Raw genomic sequence first — 21,189 nt, forward strand, 5'->3', positions numbered from 1 at the left:
CTGATGTCTGCATGTCCACTGCAGCACCTTTAACACTCAGCTCAGGGCCTTTGCTCTTCTTCACAGAGGAATGCAACTTTTCTAGAAGAAGAGGGCAAGGCACGCCGGGGATCAGGCAACGATAATGAATTCCAAGTTGATTTAGTTAACAGTGGCATCAGCCTTAAACCGCATGACATTTTCCAGCTGTGCAGTCCATACTTATTTTCTATGTTGTTTTTTTTAACACAGATCTGTCAGTGCTGCCCTAAAATGTCCGACACCAGGAATGCTAACAGCAGAGCCGTTCTTGTTTATGTCTTGCATTGTGGCCGCTGTGGGCACTGGCTGAGCTTGCAGTGTAATGGGCAGAGGGACTATTTCAACTGTGTAGTTATTTCTTTATTAACAAGTTTTCTTTCATTGTTTCTTTCTGTTTCATCCAGTTTCACAGATGTATGCAGCTCGTGTTCATATATGTGTTTGATGTAAAAATAGCACAGATCTGCTGTTGCTTATCTCCACATGTTAGTCGCTCCCCGTGCATTACAGCAATGGGGATCACTATGATTGATATTCGAACGAGGTAAAAAAGAAAGTAAAATTTAGTTTTACTCTCAGCACAGGGAAAAATTATTTTAAAATATATAGAATTTGTCTGCAGCTGACTGCAACTTATTTTAATTAAAAACAATAGAAACAGCAACTGTTGGTGCATTTTTTTCTAATTAATGACTGGATTTAGACCTAAATAATTACACAATCAACAAAGTAACCATCATGTAATGTTTGAGACTGTAACTTGTTGTTCCCAGAGAAAAGTCCCCCAGCGGTTTTTAGCTAAGTTTCATTTTATTATTGGGTCAGTAACAGGAAGTAGAGAGAAACCGAAAGGAGCCTGGGTCAGTACCATGTAGTTCTGCATGGACATGGACATGGACACCAACACTCTTCTGTTGGGGGGGGGAGTCAGAGCAGACTTAGGGGGTCCAGCAAATTATTCAAAACACATGGAAACATCTGCTAGCTGTTACATGCATCACATGCACACTATGTTTAGTGTTTTTACTAAATATATCATTGAAAAGCTCGTTATTTAGCCCTAACACTGTTTTTGGTTCCCGTATTAAGCAGGAGGTTGTAATATCGCGATATTACGCGGTAAAACGAATTGGATGCTTGTTTACGAACATGTATGTAATGTGAAACTTAAATGTGCAATTTCCAGACAATAGCCTAATCCAAGAATTAAACATTAAAGGCAACGATTAAGCTTAAGTAGTCTACAGGTCTTGTTTGAGATGGTTATTTTGGCCAGCATTAATTAATGATATGTCTCCCTAAAACATTTATTAAAGTTGAATAACAGTCAAAAAATGCAATTTGTAGAAAATAACATTTAAACAAATACAGAAAACAAAGGTAGCCTATTTGCCTCAAAAATAACAATTTAAGATAAATAATATACACTACGCTGCCTGTCTTCATCTTTATGTCAACGTGGTTATGAAATTAACATGACTTTTTAAATATTTTACAAATGTGATCTCATTTTTTGAGCAGCGCTGGAATGTGTTCGGTGCGGCGCGAGCTGGACAAGAGGAATGTATTGGCCACGCCCCCCGTCCCGGGCGTCCAATCAGGGCGCAGACACGGTTTCAAGGCACCCGCGGAGTCCCAACCGTAGAAAAACAAAGCCCCGGACAACAACAAAACTCATATTTTACATCAAACTGCACACGAGAATCCGTTTTATTGTATCGGAACAGACAGAATAAGTCGATTCTCGGTGTTTTTCGTCGCTATTTAGGGCCTTCCGGGCGGTGTTGTTTATCTGTAGTAAGGGGGGGCTTGAAACCGCCATCCCTTGCCCCATTTCCTCGGTTGTTTTCCTTCTCTCGCCTGGATTCTCCATGTTGTTGGTGCAAGAGTGAAGACTTCGCAGCGACGGGTAGAGGGGGGCTGCTCGCCGATATTCCCCGTAATAGTAGTAGTAAACCCGATACGACGGAGCTGGCAGGGTCTCAAATAGCCTCCGAAAACATATCCAAGTGCCTTGCTCCCTCCCCAGGCGGCGGACCTCCGAAAGAAGAAAAGAAGAAGAAGAAGCGGCGGGGAAATAAAGAGACCCAGGAACAAGACAAATCCTTCTCCCGTCGAGGGTTGTTACTGAGGCGGATGTCAAGTTACCTCGGTGAATAATTGAGTCAGTTTGCCAATAAAACCCAATGAGGGATGCCCGTCAGTGCTCGGGGACAGGATTTGAGGATTTTGAGGGCTCCGTGATTGTCAGATGGAAAGTTCTGTTATCACCCAAGTGCAGAAAGAAGACGTTCAAGTGTCACCGAAAACAGGTGAGACGGCCTGTGCTGCGTGCACTTTGCATTATTATTCCATTTGCTTCATGCGGTGCGATATTATTAGCGTATTCTCTGAATAATGGTCGGTGTGTGAAGACAGCCTGTAGTCGCCCATTTGACAGTTGAGCGCAGCTTGAGCGCGGCAATGCCCCTTTTTAATTTCACATTCATCACACAAATGCATCATTTTTAGATCGTTAAGCAGTATAAAATACATAGGCATCGAGTCTAAAACAATCCCAAAGTGCACATTTACCTATACTATTTTGCCCAGAAGCTGTTTTTTCTCCACTTGCAGATCTTTAAGTGCTACTGTTAGAATAAAAAAACATAAGACTGAATATTATCCATCCATCAGGGTTATTATGTAGCTATACCACAGCTAAGTTGCCCTTATACTATTGGCTCTATAAGGTCCCAGCCTCCCTTGTGTCCTGGGTTTGCCATCCACAGCTTAGCTACTGTTGATCCTGTTTTGATCTCTTTTTGTGTGTAAATCTCTGTCTCCTCCAAACATGTGGTGTTGTGATTATGGATTATGGTTGAGATCTTCTGGTGCTGCTGCTGCTGGTGATAATAGCCAGTTCTCTTTAAAAAAGAGAAAAAAAAACCAAGCTGCTGTGTATTTTTATGTCGATCAGGTTCCAGCTTGTCTGGCACCATCCCATATCCTACTACTACCAGGTCCAGCATGAGGAGCTCGTCTGTCACCACAGGCAGCATTATAGTACAGTGAGACCCAGCTGCTGGGTTCATTTATAAACTAGGATGTGGTGTTGTGTTCATATTTTAGGTGGTGTGTGTGTGGGGGGGGGATGTCACAGATCAGTGCGCGGCAGTAGCATTAAAGACTGCTATACTGTTCCTATTTGCATTTTACTAGACACCGTTTCTGTATTAAATCATAATCCTGATGGCTGTAAAGGGGGGGGGGGGGGGGGGGGTGGCTGCTGATTAACGCGCGACTTTATAGAAATACATACCAGGTCCCGCGGTGTTGACAGCGGAATGCACAAACACACCCCTCTGCACACGCCCATCGTAGCGCCGTTTCTAAGATTTGGTTGTTTGCACCCTTTCCTCCGGCTAGAAACAGGCACCTCTCATTGATTCTGGCTCACTACTTGGTTGCAGATGTCGTGCATATTGCATGATTGCAGGTACTGCTTTAGAAAAGCATTGCCTCTGTATTTTTGGCCTTTTCATATTTTGTTCAATTAATTAAATTGAGTGTATTAAAATCATTAATATATCTCTGTAGGATTAATCTGCTGTTATCTGTCCACCCTTTGACATGCTTATAATGCAACTGTTATGTCATACATACTCAGCACTGCTTTCCTGTGGGAAATCAATAGGTCTGCTTAACACTGATTGGCTGTCAGGAGTCACATTAATCATGTGGGTTATATTGAAGGGATATCTTGATATGTGCAGGGGGTAGATGGTGTGCAGGATTAATAAAGGGCATCAGAGGCATTACCAAATCAAGCTCCTTTGTCTCTTAAACATGATGTTGTGTAACATGGCCATTGGTGGGTCTGCATTATGTCTTCACAGCAGCGAGTGTCAGCATGGAAACTGTAGATTATTAAAAAGAAATCTCTTTCCCTCTCCACCTTTGACTGTTTATCACCACTTCTTCTTCTAGTAGAGACTGAGTGTGTTTACTATGACGGCTCTGTAAAGATGGCTTTAAATCTGCAAGTCCTCACATGATGAAACACACTAGAGGGGACTTGCAAGAATGTTTTTCTCTCTTTCTTTCACTACAAGCCTTGTATGGGGCTGGGACACTCGTGGTTATGCTAAGTGATCAAAGACCTGGACCGGGCACCGAGGTGTGACTGCAGGTCTGGCTCACTGACCGACTGTCTGACTGTCTGTCGGTCCTCGCCAGCTTCAGACAGCCCTGAAAGGTCTTGGAGTTTAAAATTGTTGGAAGGTTTTCTGTCTGTGTTTTCTGTTGACGGTAGTGCTGAAAGTGTGGGTTTTCCCGCCCTCTGTGATTATATAACACGTACCAGCCATTTCCAGCAGAGGCAGTCGCAATAAAAACACATTTCATGTGTCCGTCCCTGTAGGACGGCACAGGATGGAGGGTGCCTTTACAAGTCGCTCATGACTAATTCCACAGAATTTAAGTGATTGATTTTAAAACTCCCCTCCCCATCTGTTTGTGCATGGAAAAACAAACAAGGTTACGTATTTTGGACGCGTGATTCAAGGTCCCACTTAACATTTCCATGTTGACAACATGCAGTTTTACTTGGTTTGCTCATGAAAGTCTCTTTCTCTGTGCTTAACAGGCCAGGTGAGCCGCTCTGCCCTGAAACAGCCTCGGAGTTGTAACATCTTCAAAGCGCTCTTCTGTTGCCTCCAAGCTCAGGATGGCCCCAAACCACCACCACCACCACCAACACCTTCCCAGCAGGCCTTGCTGGAGTCCCAGGAAAATGGGACAGTTGTCAAGGTAACATTATTTTTTATTCCAGCAATGTTTCACACCAGCGAAAATACAATTTTGAAATCCGTCAGTTCAGTTCTGCCTTTATTCTTGTTTATTTAAGATTTCACTTCCTTGTCACACACACACACACACACACACACTGCTCACCATAAAAGAGGAGGTGCTTGAATAGTTTGGCCATCTGTAGCAATAAACTTAACATGTGTTGTAAAAATGTGCTTATTATTGTCTTCAAGTGTATTTTTTTTTTTACAACTGCGCGCTAAATCCACCACTGCACCTGCTCTTAACATGTTGAAAGCTAACCGCAACTGTCTGCGGATATGGAATCACTTTGATGTTCACACTTGATCCTCTAAGGAAGATAAGAACGACAGAGCGACGACCAATCCTTTAGGCAGACGGCGAGCAGAGAATCGGGCATTGTGTGCCCAGGAACTGCTGAGGTGGAGAAAAAATAAAGCTTTGAGCGCCTGCTGCACACGCCTGGCCTCGCCGCTTAACACTGTCAGCCTGATTACAGCTTCCGGACCGTGGAAGAGGCATCTAAATGGGATGCCATGTTGGTTCACATTGAGGAGCGTCCTCCAGCATCAGAAGCAAACAGGAAGCAGCAAGTGTAGGCGCTGGTTAAATGAAACCCTTATTTCACGTTGGCACTGAACGGGTTATGTTGCATTGTTTAGTTGGGGTTAAAAACGTGCTGTTGCTCGGGTATAGTAAGCGTTCTCTATCTTAACTTTCCTTCCTCAGCGGATTTTCGTTTTATGTTATGTAATATATTAATGATTAATTTCAGATGGAGTGTGGTCATAAAGGGCCTAGAAAGAACCACAATTAATAAAAAAGGTAAACTAAACTGGACATGTAAAAATGCGATTATATCAAGTTAATGTGTTCTCCCTGCCGGTGAATGCCTGTAGAGGTGCTTTTGGAAGATCTAATGAATGACATAAATATGCTAATCCTAAAGTTATCCAACATAGAAGCTGTTACAGTAAATAATGAGGCTCAATCCTTCTTCCCCACACATACATGCAGTTCTCAAACTGAGTCTTATCTAATTTCCCAGAGGTAACATTAAACAGCCAAGGTCTTTTTTTCACATTAATCACTGTACTATCAGGACTAATCATGCTGCTGAGGTTTCAACACAGCACAAGGCACGTTGTAGACAGGTAGGTGTGTGTGGGACGGTACAATTAAAATTAATTAAAATTCTTTGTGTGTCTCCTCAGCAATGTGAACCTAGCCTCCTGCCTGAGATAGAGGCCCAGGACCAGGGGAAGATATGTGTGGTCATAGACCTGGATGAGACCCTGGTGCACAGCTCATTTAAGGTACCAAAGCAAAGAAATCATTCACTTGACACCACATAAGTGTATTTTTCTTCATGTCAGTGCTTTGTTTTGATAGTTTTCGTACCGTGCAGTTTGAGTGAAAGCATCTTCTGATTTATTAGAAGAAACATATATGCTTGTAGCAGTAGTGTATTGGTCTGGTTCTGCTGGGATTCTTTATTAATCTGAATTAGAGTTTCTTCACTGAAACCATCTCATGTGCTTGAGGAACATCGAGTGACTGACATGCTGTTTGTGTAGGCTCTTCACTGTGATTTATGGCAGCTGTGTGGAGTGTTGAGTCGTTATGTAATGCCATGTGAATGCACACAGCGCAGCCATGTGAATGAGCATGCCAACCATCTCCCCCTGTGTTCTCCCTTCAGCCTATAAGTAATGCAGACTTCATCGTGCCTGTGGAGATAGAGGGGACCACACACCAGGTAAACTAGTGTGTGTGTGTGTGTGTGTGCGTGTGTGTGTGTGTAGGGGACCGTGCTTGTGTATGTACAGTATGCTGATGTGTTAGCAGCGGTTGCTGAGCTGAAAAGGGGTGGGTCTTGGAACTGATCAGCCAGGTTTTGTTTCGCCGGGCACACGGAGCCCTCTGCTGGCCAGATGTTGAACAGGAAACATCAGCATGAAAATGAGTCATTTCAGCCCAGTTCATTTAAAATGCCATATATAAGGGATGCAGTACATATTACTGCCTCTGTGAAAAATACTGCACACTGTGTTGGAGCGTGTGTTCAGCTTCTCACTAGTGGACATGTGGAAATGTAATTAACTCAGAAATGTGATTCCTGGGACCCCATGTGCTGGCAAGCAGTCGTCTTTGGGCCTCTGCCTGGTTCAAGTAATCCAGGATAGGCTGGTTAACACCGGCACGGCCTGTTCTTGATTACTTGTTTCAGGAACTGGCCACTGGCAGCCAACGGACCGGAAACAATAAGTTGATGACACAAATGCAAAGACTAATAAAAAACATTGAAATAGCCCTGTGGGTGGGACTGCTTACTGATGGTCTGTCTGTGTTCCAGGTGTATGTGCTGAAGAGGCCGTACGTGGATGAGTTCCTGCAGAGAATGGGCGAATTGTTTGAATGTGTGCTGTTTACAGCCAGTCTCGCGAAGGTAATTTACATCAGATGCTGAAACACGTCCTAAAAATAGACATTTGTTTGTTTAATGTCATGTCTGATCTTTCGGAGGTGGTTCTGCTTTCTCTTCCCTGTTTAGTTCTCTTTTTCACTGGCGTAGGAGCTGCTTAACACGCTGTTAGCCTCTTTGGTGGACGCCCCGCTCATCCTTAAAGCTATAGTTAGTTTCTATGTTCACCTGGAGCCGGGTGCTTCATCTCTTTTGGAGTTCTAACTTACAACCTAATTGATTGTTAGTGGAGATTCATGCTTAAATACATTAAAATATGTCGCACCACACTCGTTACTAAATAATTACACATACATATTGCTAGATGGGAATGCCACGTTGTGTGTAGGGGCTGGAATCACCAGAGCCTCATGACACTGTATCACCATGATACTTATGTCACAATACAATATTATTGCGATTTTCATCATATTGCATCATTTTGTGATATATTACAATTTATTACCTATTTTCCCAAAAGAAAACTTTGTCAACATCTGTTTTATCTAAAAAGATACAATTGAAGATTGAATTGTATTGCTGCAAAATGGGATTGTCAAGCAGACAAAACGAACAACCCATGTATACTAATAGATGGATATGTGGCGTCTGTGTATCAAAACAGTATTGCCATGGAAAATATGCTGTATCAATTCCCCCCCTCCTCCACCACTCCCCTCTGTACTGTGGTAGTGAATCATGTATCTTCCACTGAACCATCTGACGGAACTAATGCTATCTTGCTAACACATGGCCCGCAAATTGTAGATGGAGAGGCGATTTTATATGGTCGACATATTTGAAATTCTTTATTGGGAATAACCTCTTGATATGTAGCATCTTGTTTTTGGAAGGGGTCCTTAAAGGAAAGAAAATACATTCACAATTAGACAAGACCCGTAAGAAAACAACTTGAGGGGACCTAAAAAAAAAAACACAAACTAATAGACAAAATCTCTCCATCACACCAACACCACCCATATCCTCCCCATTCCATCCATTACATATTAGATAATAAACAGTTGAGGTCATTCATATAGACAGTTGATAAAAGAATAAAAGATAAATAGTAAAAGTATCAAGTATGAGGAAAACTGATGCAACTTCTATGCAAATAATTCAGAAGAAACATATCTGACCTGCCACTTTATAAAATGCTTTTCCTATAATGATGTAAGCTGGGAAGATTTTTTTTTTATTTAAAAGATAACACAATATACCTCAGACTAACAAAAGCTATGCCAATAACGCCAGACTAAATGACTAAATAGTGCCTGTGATGTCAGTATTTATCTCCCACTCATTCTATAATGCATGGGTACTTCTAACTCTGCAACACATGTATCCTGCAAATTAACCAAGGCAGTTGCTATGGATTGTGATGCTACAGTGACTTCCTGTAGTTTTCATTGGTGCATTGCATTTTAGGAAACCACGAGTTTGACCTCTCAGTAGTTACGAAGGACTCAAAGATCACTTGCACAACACAAACATAGGTATGGGTTTCCAAATAGCCGGTGCAACGTCACCCAGATGAGTGCATTCTGGATGTGTGGTGCTATTTCTTAGCTAATTGCTGTAAGAATAACACATTTGAGTTGAAAGTGCTTCATTAGTCCAACCTGCTCTTCCCTCCCCTGCTCCCCTCCTCCGCCGGGCCCCATCAGTATGCAGACCCAGTGACGGACCTGCTGGATCAGTGTGGTGTTTTCCGGACCCGGCTGTTCCGGGAATCTTGTGTTTTCCACCAGGGCTGCTATGTCAAAGATTTAAGCCGCCTCGGCAGAGACCTCCACAAAACCCTCATCCTGGATAACTCCCCTGCCTCCTACATCTTCCACCCTAATAATGCTGTGAGTTTCATCTCCTTCTGTCAGAAAAATCTCAAAACTTTGACGCTTGTCAGAAATCATATTGATATCCATCCTTCAAAAGATGGGGCACATGCAGTCTTGTCAAGCTTAGAGAGGCCTTGAAAACTTCAGGCACAAAAGTTAGTTTGAAAAAAAAAGGATAGGGACAAAGATTTTCTTCAGAGTCAAGTTTGATGAGAAGGAGGTCTGGCAATGTGAGATCTGCTTTTACAAAATCATAAATGACATAAAATATTAACATTACTCAACACATTACGTTGCAACCCAACATGACACACAATAAACAAATTACTCAAGTTCTCTTTAAAATGATATAGTCCTTGATGTTTTGAGAGTTATTCAATGTTTAAAGTGTATTTCTAATTTTATCCTGATCAGGGCTGCAGCTAATGATCATTTTCATCATTTATAAATGTTTCGATTACTTTCTCTATATATCGTTTTGTTTGCAAAATGGTAAAAAAAAAAAAATACACCAAATGTCTAGGTTTGTCCTACCAACAGTCTGAATACCCAATTACATTCAGTTTACTCTCATTTATGAAATTTGACAAATTATCACATTTTAGAAGCTGAAACCAGAAACCTTTTTGGAATTTGTGCTTGAAAAACTACTAAAACAATGTATCAGCCATCATAATAGTTGCTGATTGTTTCAGTTCCAAATTCTGATTTATAGAAACGTACACTGCACATACAAAACACATTAAAATCACAGTTACACATGTAGGTCAGGTTTAAATTGTACATCTCTTTTATATAGAGCTCAGTGGTCCCTAATACTGTATCTGAAGTCTCTTTATATAGACCTTAGTGGTCCCTAATACTGTATCTGAAGTCTCTTTATATAGACCTTAGTGGTCCACTAATACTGTATCTGAAGTCTCTTTATATAGACCTTAGTGGTCCCCTAATACTGTATCTGAAGTCTCTTTTATATAGATCTTAGTGGTCCCTAATACTGTATCTGAAGTCTCTTTTATATAGACCTTAGTGGTCCCCTAATACTGTATCTGAAGTCTCTTTTATATAGACCTTAGTGGTCCCTAATACTGTATCTGAAGTCTCTTTATATAGACCTTAGTGGTCCCTAATACTGTATCTGAAGTCTCTTTTATATAGACCTCAGTGGTCCCTAATACTGTATCTGAAGTCTCTGTTATATAGACCTTAGTGGTCCCTAATACTGGATCAGAATTCCAGCCACTAGAGCCAGTCCCACAATGAGCTTTCCTTAGTTGATGCCATTTCTGAGTCTGTAGCTTTTGAGGAGGAGGGGGTGTGGTCTTGACCAAGTGCCATTTTGCTTGTTTTAAAGCCATGATGTCTCTCTCTCATGGGTGGGCCAAATTCTCTGGGCGGCCAAGGAGAGAAAGGGGAAGTAACCTTTTCCCCTTATGACCTCATAAGGAGCAAGACTCCAGATTGGCCCATCTGAGCTTTCATTTTCTCAAAGGCAGAGCAGGATACCCAGGGCTCGGTTTACACCTATCACCATTTCTATCCACTGGGGGGGCCGTAGGCAGGCTGGGGGAACTCATTATAATGTTAAAAACCCTAAAAAGCGAGATTTTCATGCCATGGGACCTTTAAACTCTGCTAAAGTGTATTTCCACAACTGGCAGGTGCAGTTTACATGTGATTAATTTATTTCAAAGACAAAGTTTGTGAGTGACGGTCTGTTTTCTTCAGGTTCCCGTGGTGTCCTGGTTCGACGACGTGGACGACGCTGAACTGCTCAACCTTCTGCCTGTGTTCGAGGAACTCAGTCAAGCAGATAATGTTTACACCCAGCTGGACCAGCTTCGTGGACACTAAGCTCTCTACGGACCCACTCAGCTCTTGTTAGGAGCTTGAAACTTTATCAACAACCATAGAACCGTATAGAGACGATAGATTCTAGAGTTCTCCTAGTCGCCGCACTAAATCCTCAGTTTAGAAAATTGCATTAGCGTGGGGTTAAGGAAATTCCAAGCGTGGAAAACACAATGTGTTTGGCACAGCTGAAACTTTAGATTGCAATCGGAGGCCTTCTCCTCAGAACCTCAGTGCTGACATTAATGACAACCACTATTTGAAAGACCAGGAAACAACAACCAAAGCAATCCCATCACGATCACTCCAGTTAGAAATAGTAAAGTGGTTCTTTTGCCAAAGCAGAAGCCTGCCTGCCCTGACTTGACTTTTGGACATTTTGTTTTTTAATTATTATAATTATTCTTGTGCCTTTTTAAGGAACAACTACACTTTTTTTTAAATTCCCACAAGATTTTATACCTTCATTAATTTCTTTTTATAGGTTGTTTTATAAGGAAATCTATTTTTAAATGGTGAAAATGGTTCCTCTATGCAATCCAGTTTCTTAATTACATGGACAGTAGTTTCTAAGTAGCCAGTCAATAATTGTATTTTGCAAATGTAAACATTACTGTAGCCTTATTTACCTGTCAATGAGCAGCAAAACAGTGTACTTTATGTATTTCTACAATATACATAATTTCTACAAACCATGCAAATATACATGATTAGTGATCAGATTGATATAAGTTACGTAAATAGGGGGAAATCTAAAAGCAGACACACTGGAATATGTTGGCACATAGGACGACCATAAATGCCACCACAGTTTTCATGCAAGGTTTAATAATAGTCCATTTGTTACTGTGTGTTTCTTTTATTATGATGTGACAAACAACTTGCACTTGTTTTATAGTGACAGTGCTGAAAGTAAAAACTGTGCCTTTGAAATTCGGACAGAGAATGGTGTTCTGCCTGAAAAGAGATTTGTAGGCCTACACACTCTGATGTGTCATGCTGAGCGTGAGAAAACACTGAGTGTAATGCCATGTGGCTGTGGTACTTGCAGTGCAACACTTGAAAATATCAAATTTGGGTTATTTTTTTTAAGCATGTGTGAGTGTTTTTTCTATATTTATTGGCCAAACATCTGTATTGTCCAGTACTTCTAAATGCTTAACATTTTGTATTGTAATCCATTTGCCTACTTTGAGGCCGGCCTTGTGTTTAACTGTTTTATCTGTGCCTAAATAACACATTCTGCTGTTCAAGTTCATAGATATTGCAAAAAAAAACATAAGCAGTTAAAGTAAATAAACAAATAGATGCAAATCTGAGATTCAATCATGCAATAAAAACATATTTTTTTTCAGTTTCCAATTTACTACAACATATATTTGTGGGGTTATGTTTCCTGGGTTATATGGTTTTTCTATGTCTGTCTGATGGATTTGTTAGCCTGCACGTTAAATAGTAAAATATGACAATGAAATTGAACCAGTTGTGATGACCAAAAGTATTTGTTTAGACAGTCACAATTTGCCTTTGTGTATCCAAATAAATCCAACACTCATTTTGTCGACCCTATCCGACCAAAACTCTAAAAGACAAGGTGCTACCAGTCTTTATTTTGAAATAAAAATTGGTAATATTACACCGCCTTTGTGTATGCTTTTCCTCCTCTGTGACACATCTTTGTGTTAGTGTGGTTCGCTCTATGTCCTCTTATACAGCAATTAAGTAGCCTTTAAATCTTTCAGTCTTCATATTTTACACATTTTATATTTTTAACACGTACAGTGTTGGAATTTACTCAAGTACTGTACTTAAGTTGAGTACTTCCATAAGGCTACTTTATGTTATTATATATAAATCATAAAAAAAAAAAACTTTTGTAGGCTACTTCACTACAGTTATCTGACACATATAGTAACTTTTCAGATTAAGATTTTTTGTTTAAAGAAAAGCAGGACAGGAAGTTTTGCTTGTGGGGTCTTTACATATAATGGAGTATATTAATGTATTATTTATTTATGCATATTTAAATTATTATCGCTACTTTACCCCAGAGAATTATCGCAATACAACATGAACCGTAACAGAACAGTTCCTTAAACAGTGAAGAATATAACACTACGGTGAATATAACACTACCAGTCTGTTGAATAACAGATACTAATTTAACATACATTTATTTGTCATAACCAATATAAATCTAGATATAGAGATACGTTTATATCAAATGTATTATTTCAATTAAATTATTCAAAACACGTTGCACCATGTTTGTAATGATTGATTTTCATAGCGTTAATCGAACGTTTGGTCGAAACTTCAAACGTTACGGCGGCTCAAGCCACAACAACGACAAAATCGCTGTTTTGCTGGTGACAGTTTGGAATGGAGCAGCCATTTTAGGTGTATGAGAGGAAGGGAGGGAGAGGGAGAGGGAGGGGGAGAGAAGGGAGGGGGGGGGGGTTGTGAGGCCTTCACAATCCTAGGAAAATAAATATCCAATATCCATAAAGAACCGGGACCAATACGTGCATGGGTGACACTCACACCAATTTTTTGGGGGTCATAGTGCACCATAAAGTCACGTCATAGACAAGAGAATACAGATTCCAACAATTCCAACTGAGCAAGCGATATTAATAACCAACAAAGGAAACTACGTGATACGTGATAGGCTTAATAAAAAAGGGGGAAAAAAAGTGGTCACGCAGTTATTTTATTTTTTTAGTCATTAATATTCACTATCAAAAAGGCACATATTCATGAGACTACAGATAACAACAAACTTAAAGCAACCGGTCGACCTACAAACAAAAGGAAGTTATATGATAGAGAAAAATAATGGTGATATAAAAAAGAAGAAGTGGTCAGTCGGGAATTAGCATAACATAAAGTTATACATGTGATATATTCATACAGATGTAGCTAGGCTAGGCTTTTCGAATTTTACAGCATTTTACATTTTTGTATAGCATAATGTCGTTTAATATGCCGCAAATATAGGAGTAGTTTTAAAAAAAAAACAATTCAAAATAGCCTTAAAGGTTTCTCTGTAAAGTGTAGCTAACGACAAATTTGGTTCATCGTTCAGTAATTATAAAATAAACAACTTGTTTATTTATGAGGACTACAATTTTCGGGGCGTCTCCATGGTGACATCACCAGCTGGCCACAGTGAGCGACACGTACTGTTTTATTAAAGAAAGTAAAGCAGGAAGAAGAAAGGCTGCCAACAGTTAGTTAGCTAACTAGTAGCAGAGGTAAACGCTGTAATTATTGTTGGCATATTAGGCCAATGCCCTCGTTGTATCTTATTAATTTTAGCTGTAACGTTATTGTGTTGAAGAATGAACGAGAGTCGTCGAATTCAGACAAGCTAACGTTAGCGTAGTTAGCTAGCCAGGCTGCTCGGTATTTAGCTAACGATTAGCTAAGTTAACTAGCTGGCTGGCTAGCACCGTTAGCTGTTAAAAATAGCGTTATGCGTCAAATTGTTTTTGGTTGTTGCTCGACTCCCTTGATTCGTACAACACATTTATTTATACATAGAGTAATTTGCCTTTGTTGCCAGCTAACGGCTAACGTTATATCGTGAACATGAATTGATAGCATGTTATTCGAGCACTCCTCGCTAAACGTGTTGTGCAATGTAATGTTACAAACCGACTAAACTGCGCACTTATAATTTGCGACTTGCGTGTGTATTATAAGTAGTGGAAGCAGTATTCATATGATTTATACTAGCTAGATAACTGTTACTGACTGCTAACTGGAAAAGTAGCGGTGCACAAAATAGTCCTTAGTGTAGCGTTAATTCCTTCCTTAAAATGTAACGTTACTTAAGTGAAACTACAGAAATATTAACTATAAAAGTACTCAACGTGCAGAATTGCCTCTGACAGTGTTATTAGATTATTGGATGGTTGATATTGATGCTATACTGTTGGGTATTTAAATATTTTATTAACTGACCTTGTGTTTTGTTAGTAAAATCATAATCTGTAAATCATCTATAGCTGTTAACTATATGTGGGGGAGTAAAAGTAATAGTTCCCTATTAAAGTAGAGGAGAAGTATAAAGTATCATACAATGCAAATACTAAAGTGAAGTACCTCAAAATTATATTCTAATAAATGAAGGTAGCTGTTTTCCACTACTGGTCATTAACAAATGGTTGCAGCTGTGCTAGCTACCCTTTGAATGCTGCAGTTATAGTTCTGAAATAGTTTTTTTAGTGTTTTTAGAATTGCAATAATATACATTTTTCTTCAGAGGTGACTGTCCGTGCAAAAATCTCTGCAGATCTCAATCCCTTCTTTCATCATGAACGTGTTTGACCGCAACATCAACTTTGACTCCCTCTTCAAGTTCTCCCAAATGTGCGTAAGCATGCAGTGAAGTATTACCTCAGTCATGTTATCTTTATTAACTATAACTCTGGCATCCACTGCCCAGCCTTGTTTATTGTATCTTTTTGTTGTTGGCAGATCTCATTCCACCCAGGTGCATTTGAAGAATGTGTACTCCAGCCTGGCAGTCTGTATGTTTGTGGCTGCAGCTGGCTCCTACGTCCATGTCGTGACACGCCTCTTTCAGGTGAGTTGTTCAAGATAGAACAAAGTCTACCTGTCCAGGCCGATCCTTAACATGTATATCAATGCAAATGGTGCCCTTAAGCAAAGGTCAGATAGCGGGGAATATTTATCCTACCTTATCTAAAGTAATTTGTGCACTACGTTTTAGTTATCTGGTGCTTGAAACAATTTACTTTTTCCAGCTTGACCCAGTGTCTGTTTAGAAAAGCTACCCAGATCCTAATGGATCTCTTTCCATAATTTATTTAGTTACTAGTTGTTTCAAACTATAGCCCCCAGCAATTAAATGAGTTGCCTTTGCTGTAAAAAATAAAATAGTAAAAAATAGCAGCTCTTCTTTTCTGAAAGTTGATATTTAATTTCAGGAAAATGTAAATATATATACACTACCGGTCAAAAGTTTAGGGTCACTTAGAAGTTTCCATTGCATTCGACATAGACAGAATACCAGCTATATATATAAAAAGTTTAGGGTCAAAAGTTTGGGGTCAATTACAAATGTCCATTCCCCTCCATTATAGACAGGATACCAGCTGATCTGGGTGGGGGGGCTGATCTTTAATGCAATATCTACATTTCCTATTATCAGCAACCATTCATCCAATGTTCCAAAGGCACATGTTGTTTACTAATCTGATATCATTTTAAAAACCTAACTAAGAAAACATTAAACAACCCTTTTGCAATGATGTAAGCACATAATGTAATCTGATTACTGCCCTGGTTAAAAAAAACAAGGCAACTGATCTCAGCTGGGATTCTGTCTACAATGGCGTGCAATGGAAATTTGTGAGTGACCCCAAACTTTTGACCGGTAGTGTATATTTAATTTTAGTGGAGGTGGTCTGTACTTTTTGGTGGTATAAGGGACATTCATAATGCATACTACACCTGTAAGTACTACATGTCAAAAGACAGGCCTTTAATTTGCCTTTAAATCAGAATTACAAGAAGATGTTAAGAGAGAACTTTATTCATCTGAAAGGCCTAATCTTTACATCTTATCTTGGTATCCTGTTGCTTCAGCGATATCAAACCTGCTGTTGGGAGAATATGACATTGCACTTTTTAAAAGGAGAGGAGAAACCTTGAATTATCAATATGGTCATGGTCACAATTCTTCCTACCCCGTTCCAACGTTGTGCCCTGGTTTTCAGGGAGGTTTGTTGTCTGTGCTCGCCTCCCTGGGGATGATGTTTTGGCTCGCCATGACGCCACACAACTCTGAGACCGAAAAGAAAAGACTGGCTATCCTCGCAGGATTTGCCTTCCTCACAGGTGAATTAATAATGATGTGCTTATGTTGCAGGAATAGTAGTGTCACTTTGCATGTAACCACAGCAGCTTTGTTATTTACTGCCATGTAAGTCTAATGTTTGCCTTCCTGTCTCCCTCTCCAGGTGTTGGCCTTGGCCCCACACTGGACTTTGTCATTGCTGTTAATCCGAGGTATGTAAAAAAAAAAAAAGTAGCAGCTAGCTGACTAAAAGTAAAAAATTCTAAAACTAAACGGTAAAGAGAAGCAGTGCTGGGCTGACCAAATATTTGTGTCAAGGTATTTGTTAAGATTCTGGCGGCCTGTCGGTATATCACAGTCTTTTCCTTCTTTTGCTTGACTGGGCCTTTACATACGTTGATGGCTTATTCTACTGTCAGGAGTACACAGAACATATCATCATGTTTACTGATAACTGAAGGGTTTGCTTGGTTCAACACCATTATACAATAACGTTAGATGAAGGACAATGCATGAAACAGTTACAGAATCTAAACTATTTTTACTGTGAAAACTGCAAAGTAGTAAAATAAACGTTAAAGAGAGTTAGTTGTGGGTTATTCACTGTTGTGTTATAAAGTTACTAACGTGAGTGGAAGGGTTTACAGTTAACAAACGGCCCGGTCTCAATTCACTTGCAGGTACTTCGGCTGTAGCGCTCTTCACGGTATATGAAAAATTGAAATCATATGGGAAATTATATAGACCAGTATACTGCCCAGCACTAATGAGAAGAGTATTATGTGACGAGTGGTAGCTATGTGTCTGTACACATATAATTGAAAGTATTTACTGCAAACTTACAGATTGATCTGTTTATTTTCTGCTCAGCATCATCGTGACGGCCTTCATGGGAACCTCTGTGATCTTCATCTGCTTCACGCTCAGCGCTCTCTATGCCAAACGCAGGAGCTACCTGTTCCTTGGAGGTAAAGGCACTGGGACCCGTCCCACTAAATACTGCTTGTTCTCAACAATTTACAACAATACATGAGGTTACACCCATGTTTTGGCCATTATGCAGAATTTCTCTTGGATAATGAACCCATACGATTCGTTAACCGTAACTCATTCTTCTTCTAAGGCACACTGATGTCTGGCCTTTCCCTCCTGTTCCTAATGTCTGTGATGAACATGTTCTTTGGATCTGTGATGCTGTTTAAGGTAGCTGAACCACGTTGCACTATCCTCACTACACGTTAGATTAGCTAGAAGTTTGTGCCATAGTGTTTCTGGCAAATCTTATGTTTTTTATTTCTTCCGACAGGCACACATGTACCTCGGGCTGCTCATCATGTGCGGCTTCGTCCTGTTTGACACTCAGCTCATCATCGAGAAAGCAGAGAACGGCGACAAGGACTACATCTGGTGAGGACTTGTGTCCTTATATTTCCTTATCTGTTGGCTCACAGCGGCCATAACCAAATACCATGCAAATACATCCTCCCACAGCGAGGCGTTCAATAAGCATCACTTCCCAGAGTAAGAAAAGACTGCAGACGGAGGTGCTACATCAGCTCTGCCCGTAGATGATGAGTGGATACATGTTACCGCTGTGTGATCTTTATTCTAGAGATATTAAATAATGTTTGGTAATCTTTTGGGTGTTTGTTTTTTTTGCCCCAGAAGCATATGTAACAATTCTGAAACAAACTTGATGTTCTTTGTTTTTTGAAGGCACTGTGTGGACTTGTTCCTTGATTTCATCACCATCTTCAGGAAACTGATGGTCATCCTCGCAATGAACGATAAGGTACCGAGTGTTTCGCCTTCTTTTTTCTCTTTTTTTTAAAGTTATTGGATACTTCTGGTCATATCGGGGTATTTTTTGTCAGCAAATCCAACGAAAAGACCAAAAGCAATAATGAAGGAATTGTACTTGCAAATATTTTCTCTCTATCTAATTCTGAACGATTTAATTCCTCTGTGCCATAGAGCCCCATTATTGTCCAAAAACATATTAAAAACACGTTTTTATTGTTGACCCAATCTCACAAACGCTGTCATGCTGAGAAATATATTCACTAAGACATAGAAATGGTCCGATGCCATATTCTGCTTCCCGATATTGATTCTGATACCTGAACCTGCGTATCGGCCGATACCGAGTTCTGATCCGATACCAGCGGGTCGTATATTTGATTATGTTTTAACCGCTGTATACTACTACCCCCGTATGCATAGGATATATGGAGTCATAAATATGAAACATGAACAAACACAAACAAGAAATTCCACAGAACATCCTTATAACGGAAAAAGAACATAAATAAACTACTTTAACATGGATTTTCTTTAGGGCTTTATAACGTGGTATCGGATCGGCAAACTGCAGTACTTCCCTATATTTATACCACCCCTTTAGGCAGTATACTGCAAAAGCAATAAAATAAAAAAGTAGGATCAAACATAACTCTTAATCACACAGTGTAGTGCATTACTGCACTTAACCCATCCTAGGTATTAGGAGCAGTGGACAGCGTCCGGGGAGCAACCTGAGGTCCAGTGTCTTGCTCAGGGACGCTTTTACATGTGGCCGCATGACCTGGGGTTGACCATGGCAACCATTTTACCTCCGGGCCACACGCCCCCCCCAATATTGACTCCAGATTAAAGCACATGCTTTAGGACATTACGGAGTCTTTATTTTCTTAAATGAAAGCATACATTTGGGACCCGGTAGTATAGATCTCTCAGGTAGGATTTAGAATGTGGGCTTTTGTATTTGGACAGTCCGGCTGGCTCATCCACATCCCAAAATAGACATGTTGTTGTTTAACATTAGTAGAATCTAGCCATGCAAATAGTTTTGGTTTCATTTTGCTGAAGTCTCAAAACACGCGAGTCTTGTGTCCCCACAACAATAGAAAGCCAATGACATATCAATAACTCCACGACAGCATATCTCATTAGAAACCTCGTTCTGGTTTCTAATCAACAGACATAAGTAACGTTTTAAATAAATGAAATGGCGCCTAATGAAGACTGATTATTGAAATGAGATTTATCACTAACGTGTGAGTTTGATTCACCCCCGTTGTATTTCATGGTGGTACTGTTTAGTACAGTTTTGAGGTACTGGCACTTTAAGTCTGTTTTCTACTACTTTATACAATTTAACTCTGCTACATTTCAGAGAGAAATTTCTTACCTTTTACTTGACCACATTTATTTAGCAGGTACAGTCACCAGTTACTTATCAATAAAAAGTCATTTAATATTCCAAAATACAATGCATTGCTAAAGATTATACCAATGGTTTAGAAACCTTTTGGCCTTTTATAGACTTAAAGATTAATTGAAAACATAATTGTAAGATTAATGGTACAATACAGTATGTAACGCCTCTTCATTAAAATGACCAAAAACGACTATACCTAGGTTATATTTTGTTGAGTTGTGTACTTACACTATCCTAAAAGTTTAAACGTTCAAACCCAGACAAATGTTATTTTATTTTATAAAACCTTTGACCTCTCTCGTTCCTCGGGAGCCCAGATAATACGTTCGAGAGTAATTTTAAATCATACAACGTTACAGAAAGAATAATACTCAGGAACCGTAATACAGCTTTCTTTCTGCCACATGGCATCATTTAGTCATTACTTAGAACACCATGACGCAGCACAGACCTTATTTATTGATACATTTCAATATCGATGGATCTAGCTAAACGCTGAGTGCCACGTTGGAAGGCTACGCCGTCGTTCATGACGTTATTTCAGTTACAGTAAAATAGTTTGGATCAAAGTAGAGTTAAAGTTAAACACCGGGCTAACTCAGTATTATGTTTACCAGCTAATGTGAAGGGTTGTACTGATTGTACTACTACTGATTGATTGTACTACTACTGACTGTATTTGAGTGATGACTTTCCAAACTATCAGCACTCTCTTTCACCACATGCATCTGCATGGCTCAGTACACTAAATCAAAGTCAGGAAATGTGTTGCTTTGTTCCATAAACATTACATTTCTGAGAGTGATGTCTTGTCTCATAACTGTACTTGTTGTTTTTCAGGAGAAGAAGAAGGAAAAGAAGTAAAGAAGGTTTGGAAATTAAACATTTTCAGAAGAGGCACAATTTGCAACGCACTTGGTGCTTTTCACTTTCTGTCTTCATATATTTGATTAACTCCTCTGTGGTCTTACATTATTATTCTTTCTTTGATTTTCTTCTCAAACTTACAAGGGTTGAATGTAAGTTTATGGTAAACTAATGCTAGTCCCCGTCATGGCGCTGAATGGAGAAGTAGACTAACGCTGCAGTGAACATGCTCGGCCTGTAGAGAGAAGCGTTGCCCTACGAAGGCTCCCAGAAGCTGAGCCCCCCC

General features: G+C 39.8%; 2 protein-coding genes across 3 annotated transcripts; both read left to right on the top strand.

Moving 5' to 3' along the window:
- The first annotated feature begins 1,654 nt into the window (after positions 1 to 1,654).
- ctdsp2 (CTD (carboxy-terminal domain, RNA polymerase II, polypeptide A) small phosphatase 2) lies at positions 1,655 to 12,622 on the top strand. The gene is made up of 7 exons (XM_034875676.1): positions 1,655 to 2,333; positions 4,649 to 4,812; positions 6,048 to 6,149; positions 6,536 to 6,592; positions 7,190 to 7,282; positions 8,965 to 9,150; positions 10,864 to 12,622. The coding sequence occupies exons 1-7, from the start codon at positions 2,273 to 2,275 to the stop codon at positions 10,987 to 10,989; spliced, it is 789 nt and encodes a 262-aa protein (XP_034731567.1). The 5' UTR covers positions 1,655 to 2,272; the 3' UTR covers positions 10,990 to 12,622.
- Positions 12,623 to 14,087: 1,465 nt separating this feature from the next.
- On the top strand, positions 14,088 to 20,919 carry tegt (testis enhanced gene transcript (BAX inhibitor 1)). 2 transcript variants are annotated; one of them, XM_034875678.1, is made up of 11 exons: positions 14,129 to 14,243; positions 15,052 to 15,056; positions 15,257 to 15,363; positions 15,472 to 15,580; positions 16,737 to 16,857; positions 16,980 to 17,028; positions 17,687 to 17,784; positions 17,940 to 18,019; positions 18,123 to 18,223; positions 18,533 to 18,608; positions 20,877 to 20,919. In XM_034875678.1, the coding sequence occupies exons 3-11, from the start codon at positions 15,308 to 15,310 to the stop codon at positions 20,898 to 20,900; spliced, it is 714 nt and encodes a 237-aa protein (XP_034731569.1). In that variant the 5' UTR covers positions 14,129 to 14,243; positions 15,052 to 15,056; positions 15,257 to 15,307; the 3' UTR covers positions 20,901 to 20,919. The 2 variants fall into 2 exon arrangements, with proteins under 2 accessions (XP_034731570.1, XP_034731569.1); XM_034875679.1 differs by lacking the exon at positions 15,052 to 15,056 and having other exon boundaries at positions 14,088 to 14,243; positions 15,259 to 15,363; positions 20,877 to 20,900.
- The last annotated feature ends 270 nt before the right edge of the window (positions 20,920 to 21,189 follow it).

This window comes from Etheostoma cragini, chromosome 7, assembly GCF_013103735.1.
Source record: "Etheostoma cragini isolate CJK2018 chromosome 7, CSU_Ecrag_1.0, whole genome shotgun sequence".
NCBI classification, from domain to species: domain Eukaryota; kingdom Metazoa; phylum Chordata; class Actinopteri; order Perciformes; family Percidae; genus Etheostoma; species Etheostoma cragini.